At 46.2% G+C, this 13,817-nt stretch overlaps 1 protein-coding gene across 3 annotated transcripts in view; it reads left to right on the top strand.

Moving 5' to 3' along the window:
* The first annotated feature begins 5,556 nt into the window (after positions 1-5,556).
* MYO1C (myosin IC) overlaps positions 5,557-13,817 on the top strand; it is a 161,158-nt gene continuing 152,897 nt past the window's right edge. The window contains exon 1 of one of the 3 annotated variants that reach the window (XM_056558670.1): positions 5,557-5,680. Coding sequence is in view for 1 of the 3 variants with exons in the window: in XM_056558667.1 (XP_056414642.1) it covers positions 5,762-5,806 (45 nt within the window). In the remaining 2 variants the exon portion in view is untranslated. Of the gene's footprint in view, positions 5,807-13,817 lie in introns of all 3 variants that reach the window. The other 2 variants (XM_056558669.1, XM_056558667.1) reach the window with 2 other exon arrangements.

Genomic DNA, 13,817 nt, shown 5'->3' with positions numbered 1-13,817 from the left:
CACAGAATTTATGATGCCATTGTGCCCACAGAAGTATTGATGCCACTGTACCTCCAGAAGTAATGATGCCACTGTGACCACAGAATTAATTATGCCACAGTACCCACAGAAATGATGATGCCACTGTGCCTCCAGAAGTAATGATGCCACTGTGCCTACAGAATTAAGGATGCCACTGTGTCCCACAAAATTAAGGATGCCACTGTGCCCACAGAATTTATGATGCCACTGTGCCCACAGAATTTATGATGCCACTGTGCCCACATAATTAAGGATGCCACTATACCCACAGAATTAAGGATGCCACTGTGTTCCACAAAATTAATGATGCCACTGTACCCACAGAATTAATGATGCCACTGTGCCCCAGAATTAATGCTACTGAGCCCCCATATGAACTTTGCCACTGTAACTCTCCATCTGTTGTAAAACTACAACTCCCATCATGCACAGACAAAAGGTCATGATGGTAGCTGTAGTTCTACAATAACTGGAGAGTCACAGATGGGGGAACACAAACTTTTACCTGAGAGTTTAGGATCGCCCTCCCAGGTCCCGCACTGCTCCGCTGCTCTGGCCTCTTCTAGTCAGACCTTGTAAGAGCAGATGATGCAGGCAGCTAATGGTGCTGCCTGCATCATAGGAGAAGCGCAGGGCAGGGACACATCGCTCCTTTGCTCTGGGCCGAGGCTATTCATTTGTATTGGCGTCTCAAAGACACAGCTACAAATGAATAAGGGGAGATCCAGCGGATGGTCCGAATGACTGGCGGACGCAGTCCGGATCTGGACCGTGGTCCGCCAGTTGAGTACCCCTGATATAGGACATAGATCAATGTTTCCTAACCAGGGGGACTCCAGTTGTTGCAAAACTACAAAACTTAGCATGCTGGGAGTTGTAGTTTTGAACAGCTGGAGGCACCTTGTTAAGGAAACACTGATCTATGTCCTATCTCAGTGTTTCCCAACCAGAGTGCCTCCAGCTGTTACAAAACTACAACTCCCAGCATGCATGGACAGCATTGTAGCTTTGCTTTGGAGACACCTTGGTTGGGAAACACTTATTTATGTCAGTGTTTCCCAACCCTCCAACTGTTGCAAAACTACAACTCCCAGCATGCTAGGAGTTGTAGTTTTGCAAAAGCTGGGGGCACCCCTGGTGAGAAAGGGGTGGGGGGGGGGGGGGGGTTGAGCAGGGATTGTACTGGGAAGGGGGGAGGGATGATGTTGGAAAAGGGTGGGCATGGATGGTGGGGGGTAGTTTATCTTACCTGCCTTAGAACACTGCTGGGCTCCTGTATCCTCCAGGCACTTCCTGCTTGCTGGGGTCATGTGATGTTTTGGTGTCACATGACCCAAGCAGAGCAGTAGAAAGCTGCCAATCAGGGGCAAGAGAAGCCGAGTAAGTGCCCGATAACTCCACAGACTCGCTGTGTGCACGCTCCCTCTGCACTGCAGACTGAGTATACAAATATAGCTTGTGACAGGGATGAACGCTGGGACAGGGTGTTACCCCCCCCCCCTGTATCCGCCACTGGTTCATACAGAGAAGCAGAAATGCACAGGGTCCATACCGAGAAGCAGAAATGCATTGGGTCGATACAGGGAAGCAGAGATGCACGGGGTTCATGCAGGGAAGCAGAAATGCACAGGGTTCATACAGGGGAACAGAAATGCACGGGACTCATACAGGTACATAGAAATGCACGGGGTTCTTACAGTGAAGCAGAAATGCACTGTGTTCATACAGGGAAGCAGATCTGCATGGGGTCCATACAGGGGAGCAGAGATGTATGGAGTTCATACAGGGAAGCAGAAATGCACGGGGTTCATACAGGGGAGGCCAAATGCATGGGGTTCATACAGGGGAGCCCAAATGCATGGGGTTCATACAGGGAAGCAGAGATGCATGGGGTCGATACAGGGAAGCAGAAATGCATGGGGTTCATACAGGGGAGCAGAGATGCACAGGGTTCATACAGGGGAACAGAAATGCATGGGGCTCATACAGGTACATAGAAATGCACGGGGTTCATACAGTGAAGCAGAAATGCACGGGGTTCATACAGGGAAGCAGATCTGCATGGGGTCCATACAGGGAAGCAGAGATGTATGGGGTACATACAGGGAAGCAGAAATGCATAGGGTTCACACAGGGGAGGCCAAATGCACGGGGTTCATACAGGGGAGCAGAGCTGAACGGGGTTCATACAGGAAAGCAGAAATGCACGGGGTTCATACAGGGAAGCAGAAATGCAAGGGGTTCATACAGGGGAGGCCAAATGCATGGGGTTCATACAGGAAAGCAGAAATGCACAGGGTTCATACAGGGGAGCCCAAATGCATGGGGTTCATACAGGGAAGCAGAGATGCATGGGGTTCATACAGGGGAGCCAAATGCATGGGGTTCATACAGGGAAGCAGAGATGCATGGGGTTCATACAGGGGAGCAGAAATGCACAGGGTTCATACAGGGAAGCAGAAATGCAGGGGCTCATACAGGGACATAGAAATGCACGGGGTTCATACAGGGAAGCAGAGATGCACTGGGTTTATACAGGGAAGCAGAGATGCACAGTGTTTATACAGGGAAGCAGAGATGCACGGGGTTCATGCAGGGAAGCAGAGATGCACAGGGTTCATACAGGGAAGCAGAGATGCACGGGGTTCATGCAGGGAAGCAGAAATGCACAGGGTTCATACAGGGGAACAGAAATGCACGGGACTCATACAGGTACATAGAAATGCACGGGGTTCTTACAGTGAAGCAGAAATGCACTGTGTTCATACAGGGAAGCAGATCTGCATGGGGTCCATACAGGGGAGCAGAGATGTATGGAGTTCATACAGGGAAGCAGAAATGCACGGGGTTCATACAGGGGAGGCCAAATGCATGGGGTTCATACAGGGGAGCCCAAATGCATGGGGTTCATACAGGGAAGCAGAGATGCATGGGGTTGATACAGGGAAGCAGAAATGCATGGGGTTCATACAGGGGAGCAGAGATGCACAGGGTTCATACAGGGGAACAGAAATGCATGGGGCTCATACAGGTACATAGAAATGCACGGGGTTCATACAGTGAAGCAGAAATGCACGGGGTTCATACAGGGAAGCAGATCTGCATGGGGTCCATACAGGGAAGCAGAGATGTATGGGGTACATACAGGGAAGCAGAAATGCATAGGGTTCACACAGGGGAGGCCAAATGCACGGGGTTCATACAGGGGAGCAGAGCTGAACGGGGTTCATACAGGAAAGCAGAAATGCACGGGGTTCATACAGGGAAGCAGAAATGCAAGGGGTTCATACAGGGGAGGCCAAATGCATGGGGTTCATACAGGAAAGCAGAAATGCACAGGGTTCATACAGGGGAGCCCAAATGCATGGGGTTCATACAGGGAAGCAGAGATGCATGGGGTTCATACAGGGGAGCCAAATGCATGGGGTTCATACAGGGAAGCAGAGATGCATGGGGTTCATACAGGGGAGCAGAAATGCACAGGGTTCATACAGGGAAGCAGAAATGCAGGGGCTCATACAGGGACATAGAAATGCACGGGGTTCATACAGGGAAGCAGAGATGCACTGGGTTTATACAGGGAAGCAGAGATGCACAGTGTTTATACAGGGAAGCAGAGATGCACGGGGTTCATGCAGGGAAGCAGAGATGCACAGGGTTCATACAGGGAAGCAGAGATGCACGGGGTTCATGCAGGGAAGCAGAAATGCACAGGGTTCATACAGGGGAACAGAAATGCACGGGACTCATACAGGTACATAGAAATGCACGGGGTTCTTACAGTGAAGCAGAAATGCACTGTGTTCATACAGGGAAGCAGATCTGCATGGGGTCCATACAGGGGAGCAGAGATGTATGGAGTTCATACAGGGAAGCAGAAATGCACGGGGTTCATACAGGGGAGGCCAAATGCATGGGGTTCATACAGGGGAGCCCAAATGCATGGGGTTCATACAGGGAAGCAGAGATGCATGGGGTCGATACAGGGAAGCAGAAATGCATGGGGTTCATACAGGGGAGCAGAGATGCACAGGGTTCATACAGGGGAACAGAAATGCATGGGGCTCATACAGGTACATAGAAATGCACGGGGTTCATACAGTGAAGCAGAAATGCACGGGGTTCATACAGGGAAGCAGATCTGCATGGGGTCCATACAGGGAAGCAGAGATGTATGGGGTACATACAGGGAAGCAGAAATGCATAGGGTTCACACAGGGGAGGCCAAATGCACGGGGTTCATACAGGGGAGCAGAGCTGAACGGGGTTCATACAGGAAAGCAGAAATGCACGGGGTTCATACAGGGAAGCAGAAATGCAAGGGGTTCATACAGGGGAGGCCAAATGCATGAGGTTCATACAGGAAAGCAGAAATGCACAGGGTTCATACAGGGGAGCCCAAATGCATGGGGTTCATACAGGGAAGCAGAGATGCATGGGGTTCATACAGGGGAGCCAAATGCATGGGGTTCATACAGGGAAGCAGAGATGCATGGGGTTCATACAGGGGAGCAGAAATGCACAGGGTTCATACAGGGAAGCAGAAATGCAGGGGCTCATACAGGGACATAGAAATGCACGGGGTTCATACAGGGAAGCAGAGATGCACTGGGTTTATACAGGGAAGCAGAGATGCACAGTGTTTATACAGGGAAGCAGAGATGCACGGGGTTCATGCAGGGAAGCAGAGATGCACAGGGTTCATACAGGGAAGCAGAGATGCAGGGTTCATACAGGGAAGCAGAAATGCACGGGGTTCATACAGGGAAGCAGAGATGCACAGGGTTCATACAGGGAAGCAGAGATGCACGGGGTTCATACAGGGAAGCAGAGATTCACAGAGTTCATACAGGGAAGCAGAGATGCACAGGGTTCATACAGGGAAGCAGAGATGCACAGGATTCATACAGGGAAGCAGAGATGCACGGGGGTTCATACAGGGGAGCAGAAATGCACGGGGTTTATACAGGGAAGCAGAGATGCACGGGGTTCATACAGGGGAGCAGAAATGCACGGGGATCATACAGGGAAGCAGAGATGCACGGAGTTCATACAGGGAAGCAGAGATGCACGGGGTTCATACAGGGAAGCAGAGATGCACAGGGTTCATACAGGGAAGCAGAGATGCACGGGGTTCATACAGGAAAGCAGAGATGCATGGAGTTACAAACGGTTACAAACGGGGTGCCGCGTGCATGATCCCGGGGGTCCCCAGTCCTTTGGATAGGGAATAAGATGTTTAAGCACCGGAGAACCCCTTTAAAATGTGCAATTTTTTTGTGCAGTACAGCACATGTAAAAAAATATGCACCAAAATGAACATAAAAGAAAAACTTTGTTGTCCCTAGCAACCATACAGGGCGCAGTCAGCACAGCAGTACTGTGATTGGTTGCTATGGGTGACATACAGGTTTTCTTGTCACCAGTTTCATAATGTCCCCACATCTTTATGTAAACACGCAGGCTCGTCCCCAGCCACTGTCCCTGACTCCATGAGGACACATGTGGGACGCAGCGGTGGGTGTATTGTATGTCACACATGTGCACGTCTCCTCCCAGCCGCTCCCTGTCACTGTTATACTCGGGGTCAAGGCGGGAGGGGCTAACAAAGGCCACGCCCCTCGCCCATTAGGAAACACGCGCGGGCTGCGCATGCTCGGTAAGTGAGAGGCCGTCACTGTCCCAGAGAAAGAGTTGTGGTCTCCCGGCGGAGCCTCATAGTGACCTGTACTCAGGTGAGATGCCGGGGAACTGGGGGCACGGTGGCCGGGTGCCGGGAGCCATGGTGAGCTGTCACGTTTAGCTTGTGAGAGACTGTGCTGAATGAGACACCTGTGAGTGCCGCTAAGCTATGTGGCTGAGCGAATGAATTGCTTGTCAGTTGGACTACAAGTCCCAGCATAACACGTACTTTTGCCGTGGGGGTAGAGTATACAAGTAGCATTTTTACGCCCCAGCCTGCTCCAGTTTCTGTATGGGTAGTTTATTGTGCTTTCATTTGGTGATGGGAGGATATTGCATAGTTTGTAAGGATCTATTCACAAAGACCAGTGTTTTCCCAACCGGTGTGCCTCCAGCTGTTGCAAAACTACAACTCCTAGCATACATGGAAAGTCTTTGGCTGTAGTTTTGCAACAGCTGGAGGCACCCTGGTCTAGATCAGTGTTGCCCAACTAGGGTGCCTACAGCTAATGCTAAACTAAAACTCCCAGCATGCCTGGACAGGCGTTGGCTGTCTGGGCATGCTGGGAGCTGTGGTTTTGCAACAGCTGGAGGCACCCTGGTTGGGGAAAAACTGACAGACAGAAATCAATGTGCATTTGTTAACTTGTCTATACACCATATATAGCTGCATTTCCCAAACAGTGTGTTTCCAGCTGTTGAAAAATAGCATTTGGCTGTCTGAGCATGCTGGGAGTTGTAGTTTTGCAACAGCTGATGGGGAAACTAGTTGGGAAACTGCTATATAGTATATATAATCTATCTATAGTATCTGTGTTTTATTTAAAGTATCCAACATCTATCTATCTCGACTCTACTAGTGTTTCCCAACAAAAGGCTGTCTGGGCATGCTGAGAGTTGTAGTTTTGAAAGAAATAGAAGCAAACTGGTTGGGAAATGGCTATTTAGTATCTATCTATAGTATATATGTTTTATTCATCTATTTATAGTATCTCTCTTCTGTCTATGGCAGTTCCTCCCAACCTAAGGCTGTCCAGGTATGCTGGGAGTTGTAGTTTTGCAACAGCTGGAGGCACCGTGGTTGGGAAACACAGATATACAGGATCATGATTTACTGGGACCCCAGTGATCACCATCCTGCAGCTGTATGCTTCTTTAAAGGGGTACTCCGCCCCTAGAAATCTTATGCCCTATGTAAAGGATAGTGGGATAAGATGTCTGATTGCTGGGGTCCCACCACTTGGTACCCCCACTATCTCTCCTGCAGAGATTTCCAGAGGCGAGACCCCGCGATCAGACTTCTTACCCACTATCCTTTTACATAGGGGATAAGATGTCTAGGGGTGGAGTACCCCTTTAAGGACATGCTATGAGAGATGGTTTTGCCAAAATCTGGAGAGCCCCAGGATAAGGATTGCAGTGCAGACAAATGTATGCTACGGTCCAAGATAGTGTTTTTCCAAACAGTGTGCCTCCAGCTGTTGCAAAACTACAACTCCCAGCATGACTAACAGCCTTTGGCTGTTAGTCATGCTGGGAGTTGTAGTTTTGCAACAGCTGGAGGCACACTGTTTGGAAAAACACTGGCCTAAGAAAAGTTTTTGATGTATTCAGTAGAGATGAGCGAACTTACAGTAAATTCGATTCGTCACGAACTTCTCGGCTCGGCAGTTGATGACTTTTCCTGCATAAATTAGTTCAGCTTTCCGGTGCTCCGGTGGGCTGGAAAAGGTGGATACAGTCCTAGGAGACTTTTTCCTAGGACTGTATCCACCTTTTCCAGCCCACCGGAGCACCGGAAAGCTGAACTAATTTATGCAGGAAAAGTCAGCAACCGCCGAGCCGAGAAGTTCGTGACGAATCGAATTTACTGTAAGTTCGCTCATCTCTAGTATTCAGTTTACTTCTCATTGTGAATGTCTGTAACTATACTCATACCTGGATAGCGGGCGGGGTGGTGTTAGTGAAGGGGTGGTTAGGTGACAGCTCATACTATGTGGATTTATCACAGTCTATACTCTGAAATATTAAGAAGGAAAAGCTACAGAACAAATAGCTACTCCAATAGGTATGGTTGGAAGAACGTGAAATGTATTCATTCTTATTAAAATGTTATAAAATTGCAAGCTAGAAAAGTGCTGTAGTGGTGTCCAAGTCCCATCACACGTTCAGGACTTTAAGGTGCGACATTCTTTGCCATTTGTCGTTCCCTATGTTACATTTGTGGCTGCATTAATACCTGCCACCCTCAGTGCCATAGGACAGCACCATCTGTAAACACCGCCCTGCCTAGAGAAAGTGACATGCCATGTGGTTGGCACACATGAAAAATTACGATGCAAATAAAAATTAACCCTGTGTGGGAGATAACAATAATAATAAAAAATAATAAAGAAATAAATATTTTTTTAATTAAATGAGGGGAAAAAAAAGCTTGACAGTTCACATTTAGTTTTATTTAGAGCTGTAAAAAAACAAAACAAAAAACAAATGCAATGTACTTGGATGTAAACAAGTCATTAATGTGCAATATAACATCTTTTACATTTTTCTTGATACATTTAGTGCACATAAATGCTGCAAAACATTTGCATGAACCCACTGGTAAAATACACCAAAACACTATAAAAAAATGTATATACCGTATATTGTGTAGATCACTCTGCAGAGAGAGAAAATCTGCATCATATATACCGTAGTTCGTGTGAACGTACTATAAAATTTTCCGAATTTGTCTTTTTTTTGCTTGTGAAGCTGGCCTATTTTCAGGCCTCTAAATACACTGTGTGAACATAGTCTGATAAATTTGTTGCTGCTTTAATACTTGCCACCCTTTGTGCCTGGGGCAGCGCCATCTGCTAGCACTGCCCTGCCTAGAGAAAGTGACATGCCATGTGGTTGGCAAACAGGAAAGACTTGTCAGTAAATTACAATACTATATTCCAGTACAGTGGTCCCTCAAGTTACAATATTAATTGGTTCCGGGACGACCATTGTATGTTGAAACCATTGTATGTTGAGACCAGAACTCTAGGGAAACCTGGTAATTGGTTCTAAAGGCACCAAAATGTCATCCAAAAATAGGAAAAAGTGAGGATTAAAGATTCATAAGTAGATACCTAATATAGATCAAGCAAATCCTTACATATAAAAGTAATAAAGAGCTGCTGGGAGCTTTAAATCACTGTCTATGTCAGTGTTTCCCAAGCAGGGAGCCTCCAGCTGTTGCAAAACTACAACTCCCAGCATGCCCGGACAGCCAAAGGCTGTCCGGGCATGCTGGGAGTTGTAGTTTTGCAACAGCTGGGGGCACCATGCTTGGGAAACACTGGTCTATGTAGAGGACAGGGGCTTCTTCGGGGTCCTGTACAGTTCACGCAATGTCCTAAAAAAGTAACATGGGGTCGCCCTCACCTGATGTCCAAAGGAGCAGCTAACCCTGGTACAGGTAAAGAGTACAGAACATGTAATACCTCCCTGTACAGTAGGGGGCGCTACCAGACACCAGTCAGTGCATACACTTCAGTGATACATGTGTTTTACCGGTAAATTGCCCATTCTGATTGGTCAGTTCTTCCAGCCATTGACACATTTCACAGATCTGGACTGTCTGTACATTGTATGTTGAGTCTGGTTTCAACTTACAATGGTCCAGAAAAGACCATTGTATGTTGAAACTATTGTATGTTGAGGGATCACTGTACTGTATTGTAGTATTAGATGTTTATTTTTGTAACTTTTCCTTGGTTTTTCTGAAATAAAAGGCAACCAGCCCTGCATGGAATTTAGGAATATCCTGTTAGTTGCTTATTAACAGAAGAACGTAAGGCGTGTCCGGCACATTGACTAGGCAAACACAGATAGTGAATCTGTGGCCGGTTAACATCTGCAACCCATTTTAGGTATACCAGTATATACCAGTAGGAAACAGAGGTCTGAGTGTCAGGACGGGGTAAGTTTTTGCCTTTTGAGCAGCAGTGTGTAGCAGCACTTCTGTTGACTAATCTGTTTGTATGTTATACAATAGACAGCCTGGCACGCTTCTTTGTGGCTTGCATTTTGCGCTCTTCCTACACTGGCACAGGGCAGGGCAGTGGTATGCAGTCAGGCCTGTGTGGGCCTCCACTGTTATTTTGACTTCCAGAAATAGTCCAGCAGCTGTGCTTGTCCCCCCCCCCCCCCCCACGGCTGTTCTGTCAAGAAGGGGGGCAATCTCTGTTCTGGTCATGCTTGTTACACCACTTTTGTGCAATACAGTTCCCATATCAGGTTTTTGATAAATAACGGATTCCTCAAAACCTGACTAAACGGTAGCAAAACGTGTGTAAAAGTTTTAATCCGTATACGGTTTGAAAAATGATGTCCGGTTGCAAAAAAAAAAGTATACGTTTGTTAACACTTCCTCCATTATGAATAAGGTTTCGTTTGTTTAATTAAAATTCCAAGAAAAAAACTGTGCAAAGTCAAAAACCGTATGGTGAAAACTAGGGATCGACTGATTATCGGTTTGGCCGATATTCACGATTTTGGACATTATCGGTTTCGGCAATTACCATTCCGATAATGCCCCGCCCTCCGGCCAGAGACGACCGCCGCCGCCGCTGCCCCATTGCCTCCCCCATCCCTGGTTTTATAATTACCTGTTCCCAGGGTCTGCGCAACTTCTTGCTCCTGCGCTGTTGCTGTGCGCTGCACAATGACGAGTGACGTCCTCAACGCGACGTCACCGTCAGTGCGCACAGTGACAGCTCAGGACGCTGCCAGAGCCAGAAGTAGCGCAAACCCTGGGAACAGGTAATTATAAAACCAGGGATGGGGGAGGCAATGGGGCAGCGGCAGTGGTTGGTCTCAGGACCGGCAAGGGGAGAGAAGCGGGCGGCGGCGGTCTCTGGCCAGAGGATGGGGGGGGGGGTTGGACTCAGGAGAACCCCAGGACAGGCAGGGGGAGAGAAGCGGGTGGCAGCTGCGGCGCTCTCTGGCCCCGCAAAAGCAGCTGCTGTTCATTGATTAAAAGCGCCCGCTTTAATTCATTGTTCTGCAGCGGCGTCGGGGAGGGGGGGGGGGGGGGCTGGTGGGGGAGAAATAGCCGATAACTTATACCGGAATATCAGTATAAGTTCTAGGCTATCCGCCTCAAAGTTCACAGATTATCGGTGTCGGCTCCAAAAAAATCAATATCGGTTGATCCCTAGTGAAAACCGGATGGAACTGTACGCACATACGGTTCTGTATGGTTCATTGACTCCCATGTAAAAAAATAAAAATAAGTGTGCGTTTCAATACATTTTTTCACCCGGACCAAAAACCATGATAGGCTACGGTTTTGGGTACGGGAAAAAAACGGACAAAACTGTACAAGACGCAAAACGGATGCAACCGGATGCATCATTAGGCATACGGTTTTCAATGGAGAGTCGATGCATACGGTTTTCAATGGAGAGTCGATGCATACGGTTTTCAATGGAGAGTCGATGCATACGGTTTTCAATGGAGAGTCGATGCATACGGTTTTCAATGGAGAGTCGATGCATACGGTTTTCAATGGAGAGTCGATGCATACGGTTTTCAATGGAGAGTCGATGCATACGGTTTTCAATGGAGAGTCAATGCATACGGTTTTCAATGGAGAGCCGATGCATACGGTTTTCAATACGGTTCCGTACGGTTTTCAAATTGAAAACGTATACGGGAACTGTATTGCAAAAATGTGGCGTGAACTCAGGCTTAAGCTTTGCAGTGTGGTAATGTAATGTAATGCGAGGAATGGTACGGATAGATGGGCATTGTTGCAGTTGTTTAGGTCCTTTTCCATTGCAGTTGCCGTGATATTTTGGTACTTTTTGACTTGTGCATCTTTTACTTATCTTATCAGCTGAACAAATATGCTGACTGTAGAATAAATGTAGTATATACTTCCTATATGTTTGTGTTAGGGATGGGCATAAAATAAGGAATTGAATTCAGCGCACAATAGGGAACATACCGTTCCTCGAGTGCATTCCCGCACATCCAACCTTGTCTATGACGTTCACATTTTTGTTAATGCTTCTGGAAGCACTTTTATTTTTTATTTTTGACACTTGCCTGTGTCCTATTCCTCAGTTCTTGACAGATATGTTACAAGTAGGAAAGGATTAGATTTTATGCTCCAAATTTGTGCTGGCATATAAGCCACACAGGTTTATAAAGAAAAGAATGTAGGTGTAACACAGGCGTAAATATGACCTGCATCAGCTGCAACATGCTCCACTGCATCACAATGACAATGTTACAGTTGGTATGTCCTCTCATCTGTACAATACACACCAGGGTGCCTCCCCATGTTACAAAACTACAACTCCCAGCATGCCTGGACAGCCAAAGGCTGTCCAGGCATGCTGGGAGTTGTAGTTTTGCAACACCGGGAGGCACCCTGGTTGGGAAACACTGCTACACACTGTCAAAATGCACAAATCTAGTAGGGGTAGACACCGGAAATGGGAACTTCAATAACCCTCAATAGCAAACAATCAAAAAGTTGTATGCAGACAGCAGATAGCTTTCACACCCCGTTCTCCATTCACTTTGCTTTGCATGGCCACTTATCTGCTTGGAATCCCTGTTCTGGGGATCCTTTCAGACTAGATTCACATCTGTGTCAGAGCTCTGTTCGCGGAATGTGTTAAAATAGCGGTCATAAAATTATTTTATTTTATTTTTTGCAGCTTTTGAGCAGAGAAAAAAAATTATTGCTTGGTGTTTTTTTCTCCACTCATATTTAAAAAAAAAAAAAAATAAATAAAAAAAATACACTAGACTGGATCCAGATGGACACCTGGGGTCTGTTGGTGTCCATTGTGAAATGGTCCATCCGACTCAGTTTTTATGTCACAAATAGTCTGTCACGGAGCTCCACACTGCTGGTCAAATTATGTGTAGAGTGGGTGAGATTTGTTCAGATTAAATTCACTTCACGTTTCCATACTCAAATCTGCAACAGATCCACCCTTGGTAACTTTCCCATTGACTGCACCCACTGACCATCAAATAAATTGGACAGAGCCTCCGAAGTAGATGTGAGGGTGCATTCACACCACGTTTTTGCAATACAGTTCCCGTATCAGGTTTTTGATGAAAAAAGGATTCCTCAAAACCTGACTAAACTGTATCAAAACGTGTACAAATTTCAACCCGTATAGAAGTTAAAAACCATATACGGTTTGCAAAATGATGTCCGGTTGCATCCGTTTTGTAAGAAAAAAAGTATACGTTTTTAACTTTTCACACCATTTTGAATAAAGTTTCACTTGTTTGATTGAAATTCCAAGAAAAAAAACTGTGCAAAGTCAAAAACCGTATGTTGAAAACCGGATGGAACCGTATGCACATACAGTTCTGTACGGTTCCCATTGACTCCCATGTAAAAAAAAAAAAAAAAAACATATACGGTTTAATGCAGTTTTTCACCCGGACCAAAAACCGTGGTAGACTACGGTTTTGGGTACAGGTAAAAAAAACTTTACGAAACCATATAAGATGCAAAATGGACACAACCTGATGCATCTTTTGGCATACGGTTTTCAATGGAGAATCCATGCGTACAGTTTTCAATACGGTTCCATACGGTTTTCACATTGAAAACGTATACGTGAACTGTATTGCAAAAACGTGGTGTGAATGCAGCCTGAGCCTAGCCTAAGCCCCCTTTTCATTATAGCACACACACACTATATATATATATATATATATATATATATATATATGTATATATATATATATATATATGTATATATATGTGTGTGTATGATAGAAATTAGTTGCTTACAGTCCTTAATAATCTATCTTGCTCTTTTTGCCCTCATCTTATTCCTTTTAATGTAATAAGATGTCCTGATAATATTCTAGCATTCAGTCTCTTGTGCCTGTCATGCAATGTGCTCATTAATTCTAGACTAATCGTGAGTAGAATTGTGGTCGGGAAGGTCTTGATGGCGCTTTTGTTCTGCTATTCTTTACTTAATAGTTTCTGTCATTTTGTTTTATTGAATTACAGTATGAGTTAAGTGAAATGCTTATGTTCTTCAAACTACTTTACAGCAAGGCCTATGCCAGGCTGGAGTCTGGTTGGCATTGTT

This window comes from Hyla sarda, chromosome 2 (genome assembly GCF_029499605.1).
Source record: "Hyla sarda isolate aHylSar1 chromosome 2, aHylSar1.hap1, whole genome shotgun sequence".
NCBI lineage: Eukaryota > Metazoa > Chordata > Amphibia > Anura > Hylidae > Hyla > Hyla sarda.
This window is presented reverse-complemented; position numbering and strand designations above follow the sequence as displayed.